This window comes from Acanthaster planci, linkage group LG08 (assembly GCF_054643075.1).
Source record: "Acanthaster planci isolate LZ-2023a linkage group LG08, COTS_SCS, whole genome shotgun sequence".
Classification (NCBI taxonomy): Eukaryota; Metazoa; Echinodermata; class Asteroidea; order Valvatida; family Acanthasteridae; genus Acanthaster; species Acanthaster planci.
The window spans coordinates 20,942,987-20,970,650 of NC_141784.1; the positions used below are offsets into that span (position 1 = coordinate 20,942,987).

The following is a 27,664-nucleotide window of genomic DNA, read 5'->3' on the forward strand; positions in this document are numbered from 1 at the left end:
TTGACTTTGAAAAGCATACATATTACCACAAAAGGTAAAATGCATGCAGTTTATTAACTGCAGTTTGTGTGTTGACAGGTTAATACAAAAGATAGCTGCCTATTTCTAATACAAAATAAAAATGCTCAGAGTTTAGAATGGTGCAGTATGTTTTTGAAAAGTGAAATTCCCTGTTTTAGTTTAAGGACATTTAGTTTGATAACAGGTACATGTACATGTAGATTCATCATCACTTTTGACTGTTTCTCCAAAAACGTTTCAAAATTTATAAGTTCTGATTCCTAACAGAGGTAAAACTCGGGTTCCTCACAGCATGATCTGTACAGTATCAATTTGTTCACTGACATGTAGCTTTTCTTTCTTTTGTTCCCTTTCAAAAACTCTCAGCACGCATTTTATGAAACCAAGGCATGTGTAGCAATGGACTCGGTGCTCTGCAACCATACTCAACTAAGATGCCTCATTTTGTGCACGTTCTGTTGAAAACTGGTCACATGACGATGATCCTCTAAGTCCAAACCACTTTGTGACTGCCCATTCGTGTGCAAATGCCTGCCATGTCTCACTGACCAATGAAAAGCCTTCATACAGTAATCTACGGCATAAGCACGGAGCCCGCTGCTCAATAAATTTTTAAAAGCATACACATTTTCCACATCAAAACTCTGCACAGAAAAAAAACACCACATTAAATAAAAAAATCAACATTATAGAATTCCCAAAATATCAATATGTTTCGTGTAGTGTTTTTGGTACGGTGGATATTACAATCAGATAGAATTTAAATATAGGTAGACATCTCTTTTTAAATACAGAAGCTGCAATGCACTGGAAGTATAGAAGAACTTGATGTGGGTCATTCTCTAAATTTGGAGTCCAAAGTTTTCCATATCCCTCTCACATCTGACAAAGACCTTTGCAAGGTTGGAACTCGGTCTTTAAATTTAAAGAGTGATTAAAAAAAGCAAAACACATACCTGCCAAAGAAGTAAATGCACCTTCAGGTCAATCTTAATGAAACTTCCACGTCAATTTCCACAGGTTGAGTATAATGGACCCAAAAATATCACAGCTTTGGACCCTAAATTTACTAAATGACCCATATCCATTATTCCTCTTGGGCTCTTCAGCAATTAACTGATTACTTTCAGTCACTGGTTTATTTCTGCCCTCCTTCAAGACTCTCCTTGGCAGTTCAAGCATTACTTTCAAGTAAAATTTTTACATTATTAAAAGTTTATAAACAAAGTGTTAACATAACTGATTATGGCTAGAAATGACAACTTGGCATCAAAGAACCAATTAGCAACTTGGAACCTGTATCAACCTCAGAAACAAGGGAAAAATGCCATGTGACACAAAATAAGAAAATATTTGACACACTGTAACGACGACAGATTCAGTGGTAAGGCTATGTAGAGAAGCCTTCTAACCCCAACGACAGATTCAGTGGTAAGGCTATGTAGAGAAGCCTTCTAACCCCAAAGAGTCTGCCCAACTTGCCTCTCTGGTGATTTAACAAAGGCTGAAAATTGTGTACCTTGCCTCAAGGCATCATGGGATGTTTCATGCGTACCATGATATTCCCTCCTCAGACTGCACTTTACGGGGTAGCCAAATTGACTCTATGCACTTGCCTGCACGGCTGTACATTAAACCAAACCCGACATCATACATGTACATGTTGTGTGCGTGCATTCCTGATGAAAATCTAGCTGGCAACACCACGGAGAAATCTAACAGTATACAACTGAAAAAAAAATTGCCAGCCATGTTGGGGTAAGTGTGACTCCTGGTTTAAGTGAATACAAATTGAAAGAATACATGGATATATCCAAAGTTGGTGACAGAGATATGCAGGCTTTAAGCACAAGGCCTGCCTTGGCATTAAAAAAAAAAAACGGCAGTGCGTCTACAGGAATTTCTCTGGCTTGTGAAGGGTGAGTGAATTGCTGAATTAACTAATGTCCTCATACAAATGAGGCTAGAGGATGCTCAGGGAAGTGGCTTGGTAACTGGAACCATGCGCATGATAAGGCTTCCGTCATTAGTTGAGGGTAGTCACAACTGTTTTATGCCCGTGAGACATCACTGTTCCATGCCTGTGAAACATCACTGCTCCAGCCTAACGAGAAATGAAAGTTGTAACCAGGTTCAGCGCTGGTTGAAAATGGCTAAAATAAGCGGACAATTTTTTGCTGTTTCTCATATAAGTGAATTCTACACTCCAACATTTGTTGTTACGTGCTGTAAAAACCAAGACGTATTTTCTTCAAGACCTTCTAGAAAGGAGCAAGCAGCCCTGGTAAGAATCTTTACATTCATCAACATTACACACAGTATGCTTCCTTGTACAGTATGTGTGTTTTGTCCCTGTCAGATGACACCAGTTTTGTGCGCCACCTAAAACTTGTTCCTGGTTATTGCTTTGACACCATAAACATGTTTCTGGTTGAGGGTCAAGAAAAAAAGAAAACATGGCCCCTGTTAGACTGGTTCCTGCCTCCATACTGGTAGCTAGGCTGTAGAGTACCCTCTTGAGTATATCAAGTTGTGCACGGAGCCTCAAAACAAAAAACCAATGGGGCAATAAACTCGTGGGCAAACTTGCAACTGAGAACACCATGTACACAAAAGACTGGTTGAACAGATAAATATGGACAGCGTGTTGCCGCATAAACATTTATAATCAAGCTTTCAGCTTTAAACTTGCAAGGCTTATGACATTAACAAGTGATCAACCATTTCTCACCTAAGAGCTTGCAAAAGTTACATTTTGATTTACCTTTTTAAATTACTTCTGCTCAGAAGAAATCCTGTGTAAAACCAAATCTACATGTTCAAGTACGGAAGTAGTAAAGTTGGCCTCATACAATTAAATTGAATTATAAATGGCAAGATTAACAACTACCAAAAAGCAGGTATCAAAGCTTACAAAAGCAACTATAATGATATAATCAAATCATCATGTAAAACATGTTGAATGGAACATTTTTTTAATTGAAAAAACCTATGGAATGGACCCTCTCCTTCAAGTTTGGGCAAGATAAAATACATCAGTCAATTCATTTCTGGGTGAGTTCTACCAAGTTTGTGTTGCATTAGTAGAACATTAGAAAGTGCCTTGACACTTTGGACAGAAAATTTAGCTTTCAGGAATCAGACAGCGTTCTGGAGAAGAAATCACAACTTTGTTCCATAGGACTTAAGGTATTTAATATTACATAGCAGCAATTAAAAAAAACACAGATAAATAAAGATGAAGTCCACAACTAATTGTCAAGACATGTTTTGTAATAAATCTGTGTGCTGGTGGAACAAAACGTACATGTTAGCACAGCTTTTGGTTTGCATCCATTAGTGCAGATTCTGAAAAAAAGTTTCAAAGCTGTTTAATTTTCAAGCAGCAAAGCTCGAAATGCCCTGGTCAAACTTGATAATTAAAGAACCAATCAACAGTGTTGCACATCATACACCGATATCTAACTTTGCACAAAAGCATAGATTAGTTATTTATGAATGGAAAATGTTTTAGCAAAATAGCTCTCTATTTTTTCTCAATCTATTTTGTATTTACACTTTTGATTGCATTCAAATGTAAACAAAAATAAGACCAAGCAGGATTTATGACTTGTTTCCCCACAGCCGTTTTGACTTTTATTAATTTCAGCATGCACTTTGTACACTATAACACAGTTTGTTTTTTTTTTGGGCTACTGTAAACTTTTACATCAAAATGGTGTTGGCTTTTAGTGTGGCCCGCACTATCACTAATCAGTGAGTTTCTATGTACATTTTTCGTAAAACTATACACAGATACACAAAACACAACGACGGTGTGGTCCATTGGTAAGATGTCCCGACTTCTCAGGATTGAAAGTGTAGTCCCTTGATTCAGAAAGAGGGTTGCTGATTGTAGATATTTCTGTTTTTTGGTGGTGGTTTCAGGTCAATAATTTTCAGGTCAATAATATTTGAAACCACCAAAAAAACTTTAGAACCGGTCACAGTGAATGCCTCTCCAAAAAATCAGCACCCCGAGTTGTGCCACGACTTTGTCAGATGTGCATATCCTGAAAAGTGTTGGATCTTGTGACAACATTACTAATGGAGGTGTTACCGTCCTTTTAAGAGCTACTAGAGCACTTCTCATTGGGTGAGGACATCTGTCTTAAGACCCTGTCAAGCCACTGTAAGGGGCCATTCAGATGCACCTCAATCCAGCAAGGGGTACTGGTGACCGTCTGACGTCGGTAGTCCACACCCCAGCCCTTGACGAAGCTCATGCGTATCGTGCAGACATGGGTTAGCTGGTACACGGCCTCAAATCCCTGGCTGACAGATTGGGACAGCTGGGCTGCAAACTCTCGGTTGTCGAAAATCTTAAGATTGCAGCCTGAAACAAATGGAAGGTACGAGAAACGTGACCATCAAACTTTACAGAACCCTTCAAAGAAAACAGTACTTTGTCCATCTCATGCTACACTAGTACAGGTTCCATTGTTATGCCCTACACTGACTGAAAGACTTATTTGCAGAATTTTAAAGTTCTGTTTAACTGGGGCCGACATGTCAACAATTTGAAGCAGGCTGTTTGTGAGGTTCCGCAGGACAGACATGACTGTCGCCTGAAATTAGCGATAACAAATCCCCGAAGGCAATTGGCTAAACAACTCCTTCATCTGATGTCCCGCACTCTAAGTCAGTTCTTGCTTGCACCACAACCACCTGTTACAGAACGTCATCTGCCAGGAACTCTTGAAAAGACAGAAAAAGGATGTTTTAACGAGTAGATGATGAAGAAGGGGGACAATATGAAGCTTATTTGCTCTGAATGCCACCGGTTCTGGGCACTGAGAACTACAAGTAACATTAAGAAGACTGTCTGAATACCCACTATAACATTACGGCAGGGTAATTACTGTGATAGAGCGCCCTCACAGAATAGAGTTGTCTACCAATGTCCATCACATGATGGTCAGACAAAACATGGAAGGGAGCAACCTTGACATTTATCCCTTACGTGTCCCCTGCAAGATTTCTCTTTATCCTACCCACCTGTTACGAACTGCTTTCCAACAGGTTGAAACAAAGCATCAATTAATTACCAAACTTGTACACATGTCATAACCACAGGCATCTATTACACAAAGCCATGGATGTTTAAATCAAATTTGAACGGTCTTACTGACTTTGTTCTTTGTTTTTGTCACATTGGGTTGTGAGTTATGACAATTATGACCAAGACAGATGAACCAACTGCAGATCCAGAAAGATGCAAATTTACCGTACCACGGGCATACATAAACCTCAAAGCTTCAGTTTTGTCATCAGAAAACCTTACTCTCCTGGCTCCCCGCTATATAAAGCATTATGCAATTTGATACACCGAACACAAGTGATGACATCAGGTCCGAGTTGGTTCCGAACAACTGACTAGACCTAGTCCAGTCATGGTCAACCAAGAAATTCTGTCTTGGTCCGGCAATGGTTCATCAGCAGCCCCATTCATTCAAGTCATGATCCTCCTGATGGCAAGCATAAAATCAGATTCCTTGAGGTGATATCAAGTGGTCAGCCTAGCACAAGGTTTATACCTGGCATTGTCCAAGAAACTTATTTGAAATCTTTGAGAATACACCGTATAACGACAAGCTCTTAAAGGGTAATTGTTATAAAACTTCAAAATGCACCTTTGTGTCTCGGCTAACCTCTTTTTGACTTTTTTTCCACGCTTTTTGAAAGGGTATTTTACTGCCTTTTTGATTTTCATTTTCATGGATATTTCCATGAGCAAAACTGTGATGTCATCTCAGGAAGAAACCTCAATGTTACATTGGTTTGTGTACAAAAAGTTTTGCATTTTTGTCCATTTGCTGGACTAGATTTTCTCTTCCTTGCCGATTCGTTGTCTACGTGCATAGCAACAAGCAAGCATCAATTCCTTTGTCGGATATGTCTTCAGTAATTAAATTCTGGGCTCACAGTTTGAACAGAAAAGCCTATGCACTGAAATGTATCTTCCCTAGATGACATCACAGCAACAGCGCCCTCAGTTGTTCAGATAAGCTTGCACTATGATTTAACTGACTAGGGATGTAAACAAGTTTTCATGCATTGGAGAAGAGTACAGAGTTCCAGAAAAATTGTTACGTGGAACAGTTTATGTGATTGAAACAGACACAGTTCTTACAACAACTTTGCGCCATAAAGAGGCAAAACTGCATGCAATTCTGCTTGTTGTAAATGGACGAAACAGAGCCATCAGCCAGGCTGTAAACTTCAGTAATGTTTGTGTTGATAAACATGCATGTTGTCATGTATCAACAGCGTGAATAAGGCCTGACATGCGGAAATCAAGTTAAAATTCGATGCGAACGTCCGGAAAATGCTAAGACCGTAAATTAGTCTTTCCAGAAAATGCTAGGGAAATGTATGATTAAGTGTAACTCTTAATATTGGTGAAACATGGCTTGTCATTAACTAACATCCCAGAGTTAGACATCCTAAAGTTCTGGCTGTTCAATGACTTCATAAACACTATCTGCAATAGTTGAACTTTCAACAGCCTAGATTAATCTGCTGGAATCAGCGTGAAGAGATACTCATGAAGCTGAAATGATGTATCTGATTCATAAATACCCAAGACAGTTAAGCCTTTCCTAATGGTCACAAGCCCATCACACAGCCGGTCTTACAGGGCTCATGAAGCATTGGCTGGCTGTGTGCCAATCTCATGTAATACATACAACATGTGCCCCAATCTCCATATAAGGAGACTGTTTGTGAAAACTCATGAGAGAGACATACCATAACATGGCTAAGGAGGAGTTGAAAAAAACAAACAAGTAAACAACATCGTTGGAAATTCATAATTTGTAAACTTATTTTGACTTATGAATGTAGTTGAATGGAAATGATATGTGGTTAAGACCAGCTCAGGGGAACAGATTTTGGTAATGTCCCTTGCCTTCAGTTGGGGCATTATCAGCGTTCATTCTCCTAAGCCCGTCTTAAAGAAAAGAAACCTTTTAAGACTGCCCAAGCACATATTTATTCTCTCTCTCGTAGAGTACCAGAGTGCACAAGTCACATGCACCATTAGTGTGTCAAAGACAGCACAAAATCAGTGCATGAACCAACTGGGGCGCCTACTCCATTCGTTAGCAATGCCCTTTCTACGAATGGAATGCTGTAGAAGATAGAGGGTCATGCAGTACAACATCATTTGCTTAGCATATCTATGAAACAGGATCCTTGTGACTGGCTTTGGTATGGAGATAAACATTTGCCCTTGGGAAGTGGCATTAGAAGTTAGCCAGCGGCTTCCTATTAAAGGTATGTATGTATTATCACCAGCCATAGCCACAACTTTCAGACACGGCTAATTATCACTCTGTAAAGAAAGCACTGAATGAAAGACGGTTTTGTTGGCTTAATTACAGCACAGCTTGAAGGGCAGAATTGGGGCTTTGGTAGTTTGGGGGCCGCAAGTTCTCATCCAACTTAATCAGACAAAGTGGACATACATGTTGTCTTCTAGCAGGCAAAGGAAAGTGTTGAATCCTGGACGGTGTAAATCATGCAGATCCCTATGATAACTGAGCATGCCCTAGCTTCTCTACCCATGTCTCCAATGATGTGACTGCAACGGTGGCTTGGAGGAAACGGAACACACAGGGTGATAATTGATCACTGCGCAGTGTGGTGCAGTGTGGCGCGGCTGCACGGGTCACGTACTTTTAACTTCAAAGTATCCAATTACTGCATCCGATGGAAGAGTCTATGCAGCATATCCGGAGTCTGCATATGACATCCTGAGCTCGAAAAATGCCTGGCCGTGGTGCTGCTAGCACAGAAGGAAATACCTCAAACCAACCAACAAACCGTCATGCACTCCTGTCCAAACACAAAAACAAAATGTCCTACAGGTCCCCTCCCCCCAAGATACTGGGAATCAGAGGATGTTCGTTGGTCTTCAAATCGTTCAGGAAACTGACTGTCAGTTACATGTATATGTACATGTACTTTTTGACAAATCACTTCATATCCATAACAGTTTACAGCTGCCGTAAAATATAATGAACTCTTCCAAACAGGAGCGAAAATATTAGAGAACTGTAGCCATCTAATTCTCCTTACAAAGTCGACAGAATTGTGGGGAAAAACTAGGGGCTGAACTTTCTAAACATACTGCTTGACCCATACACCAGACACAACACAAAACATAACCAGGCACCGCTAAGTAGAACAGAATATCCAATTTAATGTGACGGAAAGAAGTAAATGCCTCAGCACTCAAGTACAATTATGGACAAAAGGGGTGACCTTCTTTCCATCTGACAGCAAATGTATAATTTTCCAAAATCAATAACAGAAAGGCTGCCACGATCTAATGACTGACTGGAATGTCCAAAATAAACCGAGCTAGAAGCTTTTATCCCTTCCTGAAGGGAAATTTGATCTTCTTGAAGTAAAACTTTTTTCTAGTAAGATACACGTACCGTTCACGATGAAGATGTGGTTTCTTTGTGGTGTTTTTATTTATTTACTCATTGAGCAGCATTTGGATTTTCTGTTCAATCAATATACACGTGGTGACAACTCCATTCTTTCCTTTTTTTTCCTTTCCAACGAGGAAGACGACAGGGAAATGACAAATTACCCGAAACCAGGATTCACATAATAATCAGAGCCTGATTGGATGGCCTCGGGGGAATTTCAAGATTGGAGACTTGCATGTGGCTGCATGTCTTCCAGGAAACAAACTTGAGCTACACAAGGACAAGTATCTATCAGAAGAGTCTCTCATCCATTAATGTTGGAAGCTGAAAAAAAAATGGACATGGGCAATCATACCTCTACATGAGCATGTACAGGCAGTAAACGGGCGCTGAGCATGGCTTCCCGTCAAGAGAGTTTGTTTTTGTTTTGGGCGTGTTTTTATATCATGTTGACGTTTTGGCCAACAGCATGCTGCAAGTTAAATAAATTATGTGCCGACTATGTAATCCAGCAACACATGCTCGTCCGTTGGTGACTCTTCCAACAATACACCCAGCCTAGTGGCACTGACATGTAGGTTTATAATTATAAACAACAGAGTAAAAATAAACATACATTAAACAAAAAGAAAATTATAAAGTTGGTTCACCTACGTTGGATTTTCAGTAAATACTGTCAACACTACAGTCGAACAGATGGCCACAAAATAAATTAGAATTTCTTAGTTTTGCTGTTCTTGCTGATTTAAAAAACCAAAAAACAAACCTTAACAAACAGGGGCACCCCGGCGAAAAAGGGGGGAAAATATTGACTAATTGTCATGGTAACAACAAGACGGGAAGTCAGAATGTCTCCCCAATTCCCAGAGGGCATCCTGAAGACAAGGAACTGCTGATCAAGACTCTCAGTCTGTCTCCGGATGTCGTTGCTCCTGTGAAAGGGATCTTGTCTTAGATGAATGAACGCAAGACATCCTTCTCCAATCATGAGGATAGGCAACTCAGCACATAACATGTGATCATTAGGGAGTGGAAGGGGGGGTACCAAGTTCTCACAAAAAGTTTTGACTTCCAGTGTCCGAATCTTCTTAGTCTGGTTCAAGGACAAGAGTTTCCCAATTTCTTGACTCTTTTTCAAACATTTCTGCTTTCCAAATCCCTCAAGACACGCTGTTCTGTAGCCGGCACTTGACTTTTCTTCACATTTGAGACATCATGACACCGCATCAAGAAACTGACTGGGCTCTTAAAGTCACAAATTCTGTTGAAATATTGCCCAACCAGGTGATGGATTTGAGGGGATTTGGAGGCGGTTAAGATGGAGGATGTTTGCCGCTTTCTGTGTGCCTCTTTATCTGTTTCTTCAATGCATGAACTGTTTGAATGGACTTGTGTTTAAGGGCACTGAAAAGTATACTTTGGAAATTTACGACTGCAAAATATAAAACAGTCCAGCAGTTTTGTTTCGTTTTTTCCCAAAATCAATGCGACATTGAGGTTTGATACCGGGGATGACATCACAGATTTGTTCAAGAAAACAGATATCTGCTTCAGTATAAAAACCAATAAAAGCTCCAAAATACAAATTAAAATAGCAAAGGAAAAATTGTAAAGAAGGTTAACTGAAACATAATGGTGCAGTTACGAGGGCTGTAGTAAAATGATTGCACTGCACCGACCTTTATAATGAGGCTACTTCCAACCTACGCGACCTGCGATAAAATATAACCATTGTCTGAAACCGGGTTTCCTCAACTTCACACTACAAACAGGTTTGGGGGAAGACAATTTTGGCAACCTGTTCCAGACTTGTCTGAGATCGCACCTTTAAAAGCCTGTGCTGTGCATCAAGGAGGGCGGCTTCGTGTTGCAATGCGGAAATTCACCTAGGGGAAACGCTCGTAAAGCTGGTGACGGTTCACATCTGGGACTGAGGACTGTTACTGCAAACAAACTGCTGCAAGCGTATCAGTCGTACCGTCGAATGTGTGAGACACTTAATCAAATTAAAGACACCACTAGTGCTCCAACAAAGGTGTCAAAATGATTTTATCTCTTCTCGGCAGCGCTCGTCATTGAAATACCATATGAGTAGAAATTCTTGATCATCTCTGAAAAGCTATCTAAAAGTCAGCCGTAACTTCCAGGGCACTTTTGACTTGAAATGTCCCAAATCCTCCCAAACCCCGCAATGTTCAAGAATCTGAGGCCTTATATCTCAAGCCACAGGTGCATGAGAAAAACCTATGTCTGAGCTGGACTTCCTTAATCCTACACAATCTTACAAAACCTCCTGGCAGACTATGACTCTAGAAGACGTGAAATCACATTTCAGGATATGGGAGGGTAAGGGTGAAGTCCAAATCCCGTCAAGGTCAAAGGTCAAGACTCAGATAACAGTTTCCAGACACAATGCCACTTCAACCTCGCCGTACAGAAGACCAAATGTGGCCCCCAACCACACATTGGAAGGTCGCCAAAATAAGACTCTGAAATTTGAATGCTCCTGGAAAAAAGCCTGTAATTTCACAGCGGTTCTATCTTTTAGAAAAAGAATACCAGGTAGATTACTTTAAGAATAGGGTCTCATAAGCCACGTATATGTAGCTGTCTGAAATACCTTGTAACTCTGATGCCATCGTCAGACTGACACATATAAACTACAGCAGTTATCATCACCACAGAAGTACTGACACAGTGCAGATTGAGTTCCAATCACCAGGAGGAAGTTGTCGAGGTGTTCTATGACAGTCGAACTTTTTTTTTCCCCGAACTGATGAACTTACCGGGTGGTATTTTACAGACCGTGGCAGGATGCCAGCCATATCGGACATTGCAGATCGGACTTTGTACAAAGATGCTGCTGTCGCTCAGGCATTCAGCGAAAACTTCACCTCCTATGTAATACAGTCGTACTCCTTTGCCTGTTAGAGAGAAGACAGAAAGACAAAAGGATGGAAAAGAGGGAAATATTCCTCAGTGATTCTCAACCACCACAAATGAACTTTCAAAAGAGAAAGTTTCAAAGCACAAGTAACAGCAACAAACATTTTCTAGGTATATTTTTTTCAATTGTGCAATGCATGAAATCTTTTCCCTGTTCTTCGCCCAATGATATAGTTCACAAATATCTACATTTGACAGCAAGCAGGTAGAGGACGTGGTTTCCTGTCTGGTGCCCAAAAGAAAACAACGTCTCCCACTTCTCTCAATCAAAACAAAAACAGATCCAGGCTCAGGTCAGGCTTCATGTAAACTTTCATTTCACTGAAAGTTAAACAAGCCTTTCTGCAGGGGAAATTGCTGATGCTACGAAACAATGGAATGACTGGGCAGGACCTTTACACCAAAAAAAAAAATACAGTTTAAAAAATCAAGGTGTGAATGCAGCATAAACATTCCCGTTACTTGGGGGCTTCTCTGTCCTGTTGGGAGGGGTGCTAGATCAAAAGATGTGCAAGAAATTTTAAAAAACCTCTTTTTTTTCCTTGTATCTCCACGGAGAAATGTAATGCTACGGAATGACGTAAACCATAAACCATTTCCTTCACAGGATCTTGAAGGATCATGCTAACCAAATCTACTGAGCCAGCAGAGATGAGCCAAACACAGAGACAAGCTGGGATCCAAGACAAGATGTTAAAATTCAAAATTGAATTAGTCTGTTAGTTTGTAGGGGGAAGACTTTTTTTAATGAGGGTGATATTTGAGTCCATGTGTTAATGTTTTGGATAACAAGTCCCATACAACAGCTACCCTGGCATTCGATAGTGCATGTACAGACACGGCAGAGTTGTCAATCTGTGATTAATTCAAACGGACAGGCGGACTAATTCATTTCGACTCGCACGCTTTTTTCTTTTGGAAAAGGTATTCTTGCATTGATTTCTTCCAAGGACGCATCATGTCTAGGTCAGGAGTGGGACAAGTACATGTATGTACAAAGCTCAGCCAAGACTCAAATATCAAATTAAATGTGAGGGAACTTCCTGTTTTCAAGACACTCCCCCCCCTTCCCTGACCACAGCTTGATTGAACAGATGAAGAAAATACCTGCTATTGCTCCAATCTGACCACTCTTATTTCTTTCCCTTATTCGGTGTAGGAAGAGTAGTTAAAGAGGAGACACAGATCTTGGCATTGAGCTCACTAGAACCGGAGGGATAAACACTTAAGACCGGGGACTTCTGTGGGAGACGGTGAAAGGTTTATTTGGAGTTCAAGTGCGGGTCGTGAGAGGGAGGAGACACAAGGAAGGGGGGGTGTTGGAGTGAATTCTGAAACCTCATGAAAACAGGATAGGAGCTTGATATTAGATGACGGATTAGAGGGAGACAAACGTTGATAAATACAGGGGACAAGGATAGGGTTCTAGACCTTTTAGATGACCTGGATTTGTTACGACTGGCCTGTGTCAGAGGGGGCTATTAGTTTTTGTACGTCCAGCACAAGTCACTTATTTGGATCAGTCTGGTTAGAGTGGCAGCCTTACAAAGCTCGTGGCCAAGGCTTAGGTTCAACTCCAGTCAGAGCCACTTTATGTATGACTTGCAGTTTTTCAGTCTCAACCTGAGTGGGTTTTACCAATAACTACCCATTGCTCAATCCAAAGGTGGCTTCCATGTCTACGCTGCGTCAAGTGCATGTACAAGTAGGCAAATAAGTACTGGTGCACTGTTTCAGCCTCAAGGGATGTTGTTGCTATGTAACACAGCGTCTCCTAGTGTTCGTGGACAAAGCATATGTACATTGTACGGCAAAAACACTCTAGAACCAGTCAAACTGTGGTGAGCTTAATTATATTCAGCGTCTGGTCCCTATAAACTCTTGTGGAAGCTCGGAGCTTGAATCAACTCTTTAGCTAGAAGGATGTTTGGGCACCTCCGGACAGCCGGCAGAATGTTTCAACTTCTGTCATGCAGACATATCTAAATGCAGAAACCTGAGCAATTTTATGATTTCGTGATTCAGTTCAAGTCTGGACATGTCAAATACTGGCCACAACCCTGCCATAGAATGTGTACAATGAATGTAGATGTGCATGGTCCACAAATGGCTACATGTACATACACATAGCCACGTGAGTCTAGTTCCATCCTTGCCTTAATTACCAATTTAGACGGCCGCGACCACATTGATTGCTTCCTTTAAATGTTTTGCGGAAGCTGCCAATGGGCAGGTTAGGATTGCTTGGACATTCATAACCATGTGAGTTAACATTCCCCCCCCCCCCCCCCACAAGAAGTTGCATTAACAAGCGGTCCTGCCACTGTCAAAACATTTTGGAGAGAGTAAACAATGTCGAGGAACTCCGACGACTTGATTAACAGCCAGGTCTGGAGGTAATTCTCCACCACTGTCCTATTTTGGCCAAGTTGCTCAACCAAAAAATCTCTTTCATTCTTATATAGAATGGTTCCTGGAATGTGTTATCTCCTTAATATTGAGAGCCATGTTGCACTTCTGTGAACTTTCACGTACCGGTATAATGTAAGAAGATTCACCAAGCATCATTTCTACTGACACGTGACAGCAAACTGTGAGATGTAAATTTTTAACCCATTAGCAAAGAATCTGGTAAGCAACTCCTACAATCAAAATCTCAAAACTTCTAGTGCACAAGAAACAAATTTAAGAAGTATGGGCCTCGTCAAAAGCAAAGCATCAAACCCACACTGAAAGAACTCCACTCTGAAAGAAGGGCAATGGAGGCAGAGATCAACGGACTATATTTATCAAGCAAACTGGAAACCAGATTGGTTGATCCAAGGTAATCAAGTGTCCAATAAACACTGACGAGTGTACCCAACTGTCCTTATTACGCTCCTTGCATTGCACTATTCTGAGAATAAGTATTTTGCGCCACTACATGACATATCGTAGCAGTCAGAAGCTGCTGTCAGTTGGGTCATTCTGTTGGGGTCCAAAAGTGTGACATTTTTGTGTCCCTGTTACATCTGACCTTCGTTACTGGACATGGAAATATCACTGGAATCGATTTTGAACAATTACGTTTTGTTTGGCAGGTAATTTGCATTAATTCACCACTCTTGGAAATTAGAAAATGTGTTCTGAACTTACAAAATCAGATGTGAAAGGGACACGAAAAACTTGGACCTCTGATTTATAGAATGACACAGTTCTAAAGCGGCACACGCGACAGCTTACTCGAAGATAAATTTCTTATCCCACTTGCACTCTCAGAAGACAGACAAATGTAGCAAACACACATCCTGCATACCACTCAGCCTTCAGCTTTACAGTAGTTTGAACACGTCCATGGATGCGCTATATTGGTCCATGTTCTACTTGTGGGAGTGGAACAACAAATAGTTACGAGCCACAGCATTTAAGCATCGTAACCTGTCATACCTATGTGCCTCCGCGTCATCTCAATGGAATGGTCCCGCTTGATGTTGGACAGGAGACCCAGACAGAACCTCTCGGAGCTGGAGGGGTCGGTGAACCCATCGATGGTCAGCGAGGGTTGAGAGGCGTGGAACATCTCCCCTACCCGAAGGTTCTTCTCATAGTAGGCGATGGAGCACCAGAAGGGCGGCTGGGTGTAGGATAGTTTCTGACCAGCGTCTGCTGTAGGAATGGAAGATAATGGTAACGAGAAAGACCCGTCATTCAATCTGGCGCAAAGTCAAAGGCGCTAACCAGCCCTGTACAGCTAATCAAAGTAGTGATCATTTCCCTTATCTTGACTCCAAATATGAAAGCCTCACACTGTTTGAACAGTCACAGAGAGAGAACCCACAAATTTCCGACTCTTCCCCTACTAGGAACACAGTATATTATATCACGTCGTTTGACCGACTTTGACCAGAACGCGAACACGTTTGCATAGTACAATTTATGAAATATCTATTCTCTCACTTATATTTACATGTAACACTTTTGAACTTGGAAACAAGAAGATACATGTAAGTACACTGGAGGTAACAGGATTCTAACATTAACCCTTAATTCCTGAAAATTTAGCATAGGACTTCCCAAGTCTACAGGTCCATGATCAATACCCAAATACAGGGCAAGAGGATACAAGCCAGTGTTGTCAAGGGAGACTGTAGACATGGTAGATGGGACTGCATCAACGTCAGAAATCAAACACTGGATTTGGGATGCGCAGCATTAGAATAATACATCTGTCATTGAGACTGTGCATGTGATATTCATCAAATTATAATGTAATCTGTGTACGAGTAATAACATGCATGCAAAAACTGCACGTACAGTGTACATGTGCAAGCTTGTACCAAAATATACGTGGATTACTGTATGCACAGTAATTACTGTACGTGTAGGTCTGCCACGATATGAAATAAAGTAAACACTCCTGGTTGAACAATGTACCGGTAAATATACATGTTCTCTGAACTCTCTGTTATGCTATATAAAATTCTCCTTTGTTCACAAAATTATCGTTTATTCTTCAGCGAGTGAATCATTTACAGGTACAAAAATGTGGAATTTATTTAGTGCGTTAGGCATTTCAACTTATTCTTACTTGATTTTTTAGCACTCACAATTTACCTGTTCCCTCCATTTTTCATTACTGTTCTATTTCTCATGTATCAAAATAAACGTCTGACTTTCTTTTCACTTAAGATACAAATAAACCTTATTTCATGTAATTTTTTCTCCATTGTACTTTGTGCTGTTCATACACGTACATGTACATGCAAGTTTCCATTATTTTAATATTCTGATTATTTTCTAATCAATGAAATAATTCTCTTTTTCTGTTTGTTTCCTCTTTGTGCCTTTTCTTTCGTGTTGTTCTTCTTTAAGATTTTTTGGGGAGAGTAAGGGGATATCCCTCACTCACAAACCCCCCAAAAAAGTTGCACAATAAGCCTTCAGACGGGGCCACACGTGTAGATGTCTGGACCTCGGAGTGGTTTCCCCTTTGGTAAGACTGAGCACAGCTGGCCCTCAGAGAGGAAGAGCTGTAGACACATTTGGCCCATGGGTCTTTTCCCCCCTTGGTGGCTTGACACATAGAGCATCATCTATCATGGATCCAAGGACGAATATGATTTATGGGGGAACGCTTGTTGGTTTGAAGGGAAAAGGGAGGGTCAGCGGCCAGCCAAACTGTGAACTAAATTGTTCAGGGGAACCAAAATTCTCTGAAAAACATGGGATACACTGCAGGTAGTATATGTGTGTAATATATGGATTTTGTTTTTTTACTTTGGGGAATTTCAACGTTGAAAAAACAGAACAGACAAATGAAGCCTCTGGTACTTGATAATATGAATTCCTAAGTCTGGATAAAAATAAAGATCAAACGATTTTGAGGGGACAAATTTACATGGAGGATGTTTTTCTTGCTGCAGTGTTTTGAAGGTTGGGAAATGCTGAGAGAAATAAATTCAGGCAGATTTTGCTTTGTTTAAACTTGAATATAATAGAGATATGATTAGAAAAAAATGTGCCGATAGCAAAAATATGCAAGCTTAAATCAATTTCTCATTCAAGATTTTCTTCTGGGGAAAGCTGTCGATACAAGAAAGTGTTCAACAGTGCCTACGTGGCTTACTTTGTGATGTTGATGTGTCGATGCTGGCCTCACTGGTATCCATCTCCTCATTCTGATGGTTTGGAGAATGGTTTTCTGTCAGGTAACCGGGGAAGGGGGGAAAAGAAAAAGAAAAATTGGAGTTGAAAGAAAGCATAAAACGTGTAACGCCTGAAATGAAAGACAAAGGAAAGGGTACGATAACCCACCTGGTCACAGCTTGGCATGCATATTTTTCAAATGACACAGACCATAGAAAGCTTGTGATTTTCATTGCAAGCTCTCGGACAAACACTGAGTATACAGTGTTATGAATACACATCATCAGTGTGTGGGCAAACAAAATTACCAAAAACACAGACCAATCTAGACATGTAACTGCCACCCATTTACAGTGCCTACATGTTAAAATGTTTGAGACAGGTGATGGTTAAATTGAGACAGAAGTCATGATGCTGCGGAACTATCCGCCCTGAGTTGAAGAATGCCCTCACTGATGAAAGAAAGACAGACTGGTTTGTAGTTTTCCAACTTGAACCGGGTTCTTGCATCTAGAATCTAAAGATTCATGGAAAATGAGCCACTACCATACACGTCTCTGTATCTAATGTCCATTCAAACTTCCGCAAATGCACCTCTCAAACCATGGAGGAAGGACACAAGCCTCCACGCTCAAACAGACCTTCCATTTTTGCATGACGTAAAGCCCCTCATAAGTGGCAGGACTAGTAGATTTTCATGCATAAAAGCAGCCTGATAAAGTAGCCCACCCAAGTTTTGTTTACAGCTGCATTTTGTTTCTGATACATGCGGGTCATTCATGGCAAATTAATTCTGATGGTCTGGCCTGCTCATCAAACAAACCCAACCATCCTGTCCATGCACCTGCACTCAAGTTTCAAAGCGGCCGGACTGTGATCCCATACCATCCCGTATACCACTTTGCAATCAACATGATTACCAGTACACAAGAGTATCAAAGTATGCAGAAGGGGGTTTGATATGGCCTTGTCAAGTTACCAGCAGCTGGTTTGGACACTCTTGTATGGATCATGTTTGCAACATGAGTCAACATCACATCTGTGAGATGCCAACAAAGCTTAACTTCTAAGTTGTAAGGACCAATAAATAGAGTTTATGCGTATGCCCACTCAAGTATTTTTGTGGTAACTTTTAGCAAAATGCACAACTCTGGTCTGGCACACGGCAAACACACACATGATCAATCACAAATTTTATTCATCAAAATATCAAACCAGTATAATTGAAAACCTTCGTTTTTTTTTCCTTGGATAATGTAATACTCGCGCATAACTCTTGATCATATTTGAATGCAGTTTTCCCATGCACCCACACTCGGTCAAATGCACATTTAAAACTTCTGAATCCTACCCAACAATATACATGTACAACTAAGCCTAATTATGGGTGCTGCCAAAACATACCGTTTGTAAACATCTGAATCAATCAACATTTACTGATCTCCAAGAAAGTGGTCACTTGACTTGCATTCACAGTTTCATCCTAAAAGGTTGTGTACATGATACAGGCAAAAGCGCTGATCCAAAATATGGGCATATATACAGTACGCTGTCCAACAGTGTACATGAGCGTACGCTTATAGGTTAAGTCTGAAAAACCTGCTTGTCTAGCTTCCGTGTCTCGGGGGGAAAAAAAGTGAATTTTCCATGGGAAGGACAATGAAATAAGGTCAAGGCTTGCTGATCAGATGACTTAGTCCTCATTCATGCCTATTGTCTAGACAGTCAAGTGCCGTTAGTCATAACAGCATAGCCCGACACCTCTCGTCTGGTGACCCTTGCAGATTTCCTTCAAGGAACCCAAACAGTTTTCTTGCCCAAAAAAAAAACAGCAAAGCCAACAAAGGAGATCGGACTTAAAGCAGAGGACGTAATATGCACACACCGTAGTCCTAATCACAGTTGTGAACGGGAAATTTCACAATTTTACCTGACGTTTTTAAAAATGAACTCCATGTATGCAATGAATTCACAAAGTTGCATGTTCAAAACATGTTCCTTCTCACAGTATGCCAAATTCAAATATGATGAATTTATAATAGTTTTAGAAGAATGAAGTTTCTTTAATTGAAAACTGCATACAATAACTTTACAGTGTTTTTGCATGAAAGACAAGACAGTAGATACTCAACAGTATCAGTAGATCCGGGGATATGGAACAACAAGTGGAAATATAATCCCACAAATGTATGAGACACACACCCACATTTAATTAAAATTCTAAAGTGAATGAAGAGCTCTGTCATTGTGTGCAGCCATGCTAGACCGACAAATACGTGTATGTGGCAAAGGGTAGATGAAGCCTAGCCTTACATATATAAACAACCTGCATTAAAGTATACCTGCAAAGAATTTTCTCAGACACAGTTTTTCTTTAACACTGTGCTATGTTTGAATTCGTCTTGGTTAAATCCAACACTCTCTTGGACAACTGAGGGCACTGCTGCTGCGATGTCATCTAGGGAAGACAAAGTTTAATGCGTAGGTTTTCTCCTCAAATTGTCAACCCTGAATAAACACACTGCAAACACTTATGAAGGATTGATTGCTTGCTTCTTGATGTATGCTTACACAACAATTAGTCATCAAAGACGAGGAAATTTAGGCCAGAACAACCTTTAAAATATGCAGGATTTTTTTGTTCACAAACCGATGTAACATTGACGTTTTTCCCCTGACGACATCACAGGAAGGTGTGTACATTAATCAATGAGGTTAACCTTTCCGACTGCTTAAGTCTTACCAGAGAGTACAGTTTGGTAAGTGCGATGTGACAGAGACCTTACGCCAGAGACCAACTCAATGATGGTTGAGAGGCTTATCGAAAGAAGCTCTTCATAATTTCTTTTAAAGAAAGAGCAGCATTCAGACATCAGACATGAAATCTAATACAAGTACATGTACATGTACTGTACATGCATTTTGCTTCCACTTGCCCTGAACATGATTTTAACAAAGTCACTGCATTTACACTTGATTCGGCAAGGAAGATCAGATCCGGATCAAAAACGTGCGTAAATGCAATGCAGGATCCAATCCTGATCCCAAGATCTGATCTTCCTCTCGGGAAGGATCAGATCCAGTTCAGATCCTGCGCGAGGGATCAATTTGCAAGTGTAAACGCAAAGCCGGATCAGATCCGGATAAGATCCCGGAAGTTGATGTAACTGCATCCGGTCTAAGTCTTGAAGCGCGCGTAAAAAACAAGTTTGTGTCGCTGTGAAGACCTACATGTCATGTTTACGTACATGACATTGTACACATACCATACATACGCTGTTGGCCCAGACGCCGTGTACGTAACCAGCATTACGCTGGTTCCCAATTAAGCCTGTGTGCTTTGTACTGTGAGTTGGTAGTAAACTGGTACTTGCCCATTCCCATTCTCTTTCTGCGTGGCCTTTCTGACTTTTATTTCGTTACCGCTGCATATCGCTCCTCCAAAACCTTCCACTTTCCCATTTTTCAACGTTTAATGTTTCATTTGGCTTATCTGACATGTTTACTTCTAAGGTCAATCCCCATCTCAAAAAAGCAGGGTATAAATGGGTTTTGCTCCAGTGCGCATAATCAGTGAACTGTTCCCATAACCTTTGCCCTGAGGTTGCAGAGCTTCATCGATGCCAAGCGGGATCAGGATCCAGTGTAAACGTAGCATGGATCTGTTCCCCTCGCTTGATTGCTCTTTCCGATCCAATCCTTTTTTGTAGGATCAAGTGTAAACGTGGTGATTGAGTTCCCCAACGCTAGCTGATAACACTATGTCAGAGTCTAGACATTTTCTGCTATTATTGTGGTTTGATTCAGTTTTTCAGTTATTTGCAGAACAAGTTTTTTCCGTCACAACCACACGCAGGTGTTCCACTGGGCTGTACAAAGAGCTGACTTCACAAAGCTAACTGTGAGATTCAGAGGGGTATCAAAGCAGATGCGACACATGCTGACCTTTGTTACAAATCAAAAGTCTTTGACAGTCACATGTGCATAACGAATATACGTACTTTACTTTTTACAAAGCAGTCTTGCCCATACATGTACACTGTACATGTACTTGAAGCTGGTAAAAAGTGAGTTGGAAAACAAGCACTTTACATGTTTAGGACCTTGACACCAGCCTATGCTTTTCAGATAAAACTAATGGCATAGGAGATTGGATTGACCTTGTTCTGTGGTTTGGTACCCCTATTTGCAATCATTCAACTTGTTTTGCCACATTTTTTCTACAAACATGTATCATTGTATGTAGATGTCTTTGTGATCTTATATTTTGTTTTTTCATGTTAAATGTTTTTAAAATTCTTGTTGGCTGGTTGTTTGATTGTACATTAATATTTTATGTTATGTGTCTGTGAAAGTTTTTATACATGTACAATGTATGTGTTGAGTTTTACTGTATAGGCCTATAGTTCAAGTAACATTAATATAATATTCATTAGTCTTTTCTTTTAATTCAGTTTTATCTTGTAATTGTACACTGTCAGCCCTTGGGCTGTCTGCTACAAACACAATAAACCATAAATAATAATAATAATAGCAATAATTTGGTGAAACAACCTGAAGTATGAGAAAAATACTGATATAAATTGTGTCCTATTTCTGTTGATGTGTACAAGCTGCAACTCACACGAATGGAGTTCAGCCTTACGTATCAAGCTGATCATTTAAGCAGCTGTACTGGAGAAGAATGCTTGACCCGAACAGGCCTCAATCCTCCAACATTTCCTTCCTCTATGGTTGCAGCAAGAGGTACCAGTACGGTCATGTTTAAGTGATACATCCAGACGATCACAGGGGCCTACTACACAGAATACAACATTGCTTAGTGTTGGAACTGTGCTGGTAACAGTCGGTATAAACACACATTAAGTGACTTCTTCTTGGGTTGGTGCCCTATACTGTATGCATTTGTGATCAGAAAATTTATGCTCCCTGTGATTAGCTTGATGGCCCAGGATATAGCACCTAGAAAGCACATAGTACATGTACACGATGGTAAGGTGTATGAAAATCCATAACAGCACCAGCATGTCAAATGTTAATCTGCTTCTTCAGCATTTGATCTAGAGGGTCACACTCCTTTGTAATGGATACTGATGGCAGCCTATCACTACCAAGACCTCCAATTCCAAGAGATGGGGTCAGCCCAGGTCGCTGAACACACCAATGACATTTTCAACATGTATACAGTACAATCAGGTACATGTGCCTGTACACACAACACACACATGCACAGGTACTCTAGTACATGTTCATGTGTAGTGAACAGACATTGATGCATTCATTATGCAATGCCATTATGCCGCTGATACCGGTACTGTTGAATGAAGCCTTACTCCATGTCCAGAATAAATAAAACAAGAAAATCAAGAATATTTGGATATGGAAACTTCAAGCAGCTTTATCCCAGATGAAATTCTTCGTAAACCACCGTTCCAGAGAACTCAACATGTATGACTCTGTGAACAAAAATAAAACGACATTTGGCTGAGATGCCTTAATGTCTCCTTAGTTCTCAAAATTACTTGGTGCAGATTCATTGAAACAGCACATTCATCATGTCCTGGGGATCCACTTTTATGCCACAATGATAACAGTATCAGTAAGTATGCACGTTAATGCCTGCATTCGGAGGCAAACAATATTTTTCCAGGGGATCCCTTACGGCTTATTATACATGTACAGTGTATGGTAGTTCCCTTTTCTTCAGTATTGAAGATACATTGTGGGCTCATGCCGTCCAATCAGATTGAGACATCTTGTAGCTAGGTCAACCGGGCTGGTTGCCATAAATACCAGCATGCAGAAAGCTAGCGACGTTTCTATTTCTGGCCGACTTTTACGCCCAGAGGTCGTGTACATGTACATGGGTCCTGATTGCGCGCTGGCAATTAAAACAGCCCCCCAAAAAATCACCCCCTGGAAACTGATGTCTAGGAACGGAATGCTAAAGTTGAAAATTTGAAATCTAATCAACTGTTGACTAAATTTCTTGTGACTTGTAAAGCGAACTCGACATCTGTGAATGGTGAAGGTCCGACTTGAACGGCATGAGTCAGGGTGCAGAGTATGGCTTGATGCTGAGAGAGACAGACTCAAAACTTTAACCATGCTAAAAACGTCAGGCTGCCCTACTGTAATGGACCAATTCCAGAGACAACCATCTGCCGACTGCTAGGTTGCTTTTGCCAAGTACACAGGTTGTGCACGGGTTGCCGAGGAAAATCACGTACATACTTGTATACACATGTACATGTACAAATACCGGTACGTACCCGGTACATGTATCATTCTTGCTTTATGTCTCTATCATCAACGAAGCACAAGAATATTCACAGAGGTATGCACGTCTCATGATGTACGTGGAAAGTGAAAAGTCATGCACAATTGGTCTACAGCTCACCATCGGCACTGGCATATAATTGCCAATTCAATCAAAGTAACACAGGTAATTTCAAAAACTAGGGGTCCAAAAGTGTGACATATCGGTGTATGGGTCCCTGTTACATCTGACCTTTGTTATTTGACATGAAAATATCACCATAATTTATTTCAAACTATTACTATTTGTTTGGCAGGTAATTTGCATTATTCATCCCTCTTGGAAATTAGAAAATGTGTTCTGAACTTACAATATCATATGTCAAATGTGACAGGGACACAGAAAAAATGGACCCCTCATTTCTGGAATGACCCACATACAGATGAGTCCTGAATTGGTTTGGAAACATATGGCCGTCCATCATTATGGAGTGGGATGAGGATTTCACCAGAGGGGTAAACGTTATTTTCATGTACTTCCACTTCTTTCAGACACCTTGGACTTCATTTCAGACATCTGACTTAGTTGAACGCAACACTTTATGTGGCAAATTTGCAAACTTAATTCCTCGGTCCCAAAATATACCCTGCACAATGTGCAGTTGTACAAGCTCACACACAACGCAGCTGAGCGCTGTTTGGAATACATAAAGGTGTGGCATCACAGAGTTGATTTATGACGAGGTTTAACATTTCTGAATCCAATACAAAATCCCTTTCAAAATTTCTTAACAAAAGAACTATCTGAAGCATTACAGTGATTGAAAAATACAAAATTATTTCGTACGCTCAGCCCCTTGATAAAGAGATTGTATAAGTAGGATTCTCAAAATACTCAAATACACGCTACCATACATGTACATGAGACAGAGGACATGCTCCATGATGCTTTGTGCTCACACCACATGTCAACTTGCTCATGATGACCGCGTCAGGCTCTAACTATCGGAGTTGGGCTGGCCCAACAACAGTCAGCAACTTTCAATAGCAGTTCTGCTGTCCGGAAAACAATGACAAATCACTGATCACGATCCGCAAAAACAAACATGCCCTTGCACTCTGTGCTGTAGTTGGGCCTGTCCCACCTACATGTATGTACATGTGTACATGTACCGTACAGTAATTGGAACGTACATGTAAGAGCCCTATCTCCTCAAGGTCCAACTGCTCCTCAACAGCAAAATCAGACAAAACAGCTGTGTCTTTAAGGTCAGGGTAAATTTAACAGCATTCTCGTCAACATAAATGACTAATTACTGCTGCTTTGGTCTTTTTTATGTACATGTATGTGCTGCATGCTAACAACATGAAATGTTCAATGCCGGCCAGTTCCATCATTCAGTGTCGATGTACTTTTAATATGAATATTTATTGAAATATAATTTAATTGAATTTGTCATCCTCCAGTAGTCCCAATTAGTTGGGTCAAAAAAAAGTTCAGCTTCCAGTTACCCGACCACCCATTTTTATGGCACGACCCTAAACTTTTTATCCGCGAGTGAAAAAGTTATATCCTGTTTCCTCCCTCCTCCCCCAATTTTCCAACCTACCACCCCCCCCTCCCAATTTTCCAACCTACCAACCCCCCCCCAATTTTCCAACCTACCAACCCCCCCCCAATTTTCCAACCTACCAACCCCCCCCAATTTTCCAACCTACCAACCCCCCCCAATTTTCCAACCTACCAACCCCCCCCAATTTTCCAACCTACCAACTCCCCCTAATTTTCCAACCTACCAACCCCCCCCCAATTTTCCAACCTACCAACCCTATGTTTTAGAGGCATATAATCAGAGAGAAAACTATTTAAGGCTTACATGTAATTCCACCTGACCTTTTATGTTTCACAAAGCTTACTGACAGGCCTACAGAATCCACTGGGTAAGAAATTTGGTTTTGTAACTTTGCTATTCTCCTAATATTGTTAGGAGGGGCAATTATAATTTTGAAAATACCCTCTTAACATTGGACTTGACAACTACCAGTAATTTTGCCTTAATCGGTTTGGTCTATACATGTCACGGAAAGATTTAACATCCGTGAACATAACAGTTGCCTTCATTCGGGCACCTACGTGTACATGTACTATGAGGTCTAATTGGTTTTCACAGTAAATGGCAAAAAAAATCTGGTAACTAGAGTGATGGAGTCCTCTTCCTGAATTTGAATAAATTTAGGGTGACATGCAAACAATTACAAAAAAGATACGCCTCACACAAAAATGATGACAGAAACAACCAAGAGGTGGTCAATCCTTTGTGTAAAATTTAAAATTACTGGTGTGTAGGTAAACTGTCATGCTCTAGTAAGGTTGTGGGTAAAAGTCAGCGCTGGAGAAATATGTTGTATCCTGATCCCACGTCTTTGGCTGTGTAAAAAGAGGTCTATGGAACACTGATGTTAGGCGTAATCGGTCCATGTGTATGATGATCGCTTGATCCTTGTGCAATCACATCTTACAGCATGATTTGTCAATAATTCTACAATCAGCCAATGGCCTTTTCTTTCTTATTCTTGGCTGTGTGTTTCAATAATAGGGAAATAAATTTGTTGGAGATTCTGTGGAGAATCGATCAATCACGCAGGGCGATTGTGCAGATCGACCACTCTTGTCCAACACTGACAACATTTTCAAACATGCATGGCATGTATGATGTAGGCCTATGTTTTCCAACTTGAAAATAAGCCAATATGGTTAGAAAATGCAGAAGTAAAGAGATACTTCAGGCATCCTGACTTTTTTTTCTTCATGAAGGTCAATTACTGCAAAACTGTTGAAAAAAATGAATATAAATACATGTAGGCCTAAGCCTTGGTACGCGTACGTGGTTTGATCACAAGGACCGCAAGTCATTGAAATTCATGCAATTCTAGGCTTTGAAGGCCCTATATTCAATTATGGAGGTCTATTTCTACCTCCATGATTCAATTCAGCTTTTTGAATGAAATTTCAAAATATGATTTAGCAATAGCACGGATAAATGCAGTGTCTTAAAAAATAAAAGTGCTTCTTTTCCAAAATACCCATTCTCGTTAAATTACATGTCACTGTCTGATTGTCCATGGTGAGCCAAGCAAATGTTGATTTACCTTGTGTCATATCGCTGGTCGGTTTCCGCTTTTTGAATCCGAAGGGCATCCTGCAACGACAACACTCCCCCCAAAGACCCAGTTTTCCTTCGTCCGGAAAACGCTGGATAAAAAAGACAAAAGATCAGGCAACAATCTCGATCACCTCTGGTGTTCGGGCCGCACGTGGAAAGCCATCAAAATCTACACAGAATCGTGTCGGATGAAGGAATTTTTAGGGACAAACTAGTTCGCCTACATCGTCTTCACATAACACATTCAGTTGTACTCAAGATATCCACACAACGTGCACAGCGACCATGCATGCAACCCGTCTTGTCTGGCTACTGTGACCGTCTATTATTATTTTGCGATGATGTATAAACTGTCTAGACTGCTAAGGTCACATGATCAATTATACATTCCAGACTACTGTTTTGATCGGAACGCGTAGTTGGTGTGAACCTGACGTCGCCATTTGTTTCGGTCATTTCTCTAGTTTTCGGAGATGTTGAAAACAATCAATTTTTCTCAAGGTCACGATGATAATAATCATCAAGTGAAATGGTTAAATTAAGCCACTTAACTGGTTTTGGTGAGTACTGATGTTTTCTACATGACAGAAAAAGACATGGCTTCCATTTTGGAATTATGCAAATAATGTAAATAGAGACTGACCGCAAAGTGGGGGTGACCTTAATGGAACAGTCACATTTCCATGAGCTCATCATTTTGCACAAAATGCCATTGCGACATACTAAATTATAATCTCATGTCCGCTGGAAGGGTTCATTTATTTGATATAACCGAAGAACAAAAACAATATTAATTTGTGTGCAAAAAGTAATTTATTTAAGAATCAGGATTCATGTGTACTTGAATTACAATGCAGACTGGTGGCCTATTCGAAATTTTTGAAATCTGATGCCGGGTAAGAAAAAAAAACAACCGAAATGCGCGTTATCTTCAATGACTATTCTGTATAAACAACCACCAGTAAACCATGAAAATCAACTCGCATGGAGAGTGCGCCCTCATTAGGCCATGATAGAGAAGTTTACAGCGGGATAAACGGATCATGTTATCATAGAATCCTCCACATCTGAGCAGTTTACGTACAAGCGGGAAAACCCAGTAGAACACATTTCAGGGCTTTTCTACCTTGCCATGTTGATTCTTAGGTTCTGTGAGCAAGAACTTAC

General features: G+C 40.5%; 1 protein-coding gene across 1 annotated transcript; it reads right to left on the reverse strand.

The window, feature by feature from the left end:
* Positions 1–26,835, reverse strand: LOC110975123 (SMAD family member 2-like). Its single transcript, XM_022227268.2, has 5 exons — positions 26,484–26,835; positions 17,056–17,130; positions 14,877–15,095; positions 11,291–11,428; positions 1–4,396 (listed from the first exon to the last, which is right to left on the reverse strand). The coding sequence occupies exons 1-5, from the start codon at positions 26,530–26,532 to the stop codon at positions 4,128–4,130; spliced, it is 750 nt and encodes a 249-aa protein (XP_022082960.1). The 5' UTR covers positions 26,533–26,835; the 3' UTR covers positions 1–4,127.
* Positions 26,836–27,664: the final 829 nt, after the last annotated feature.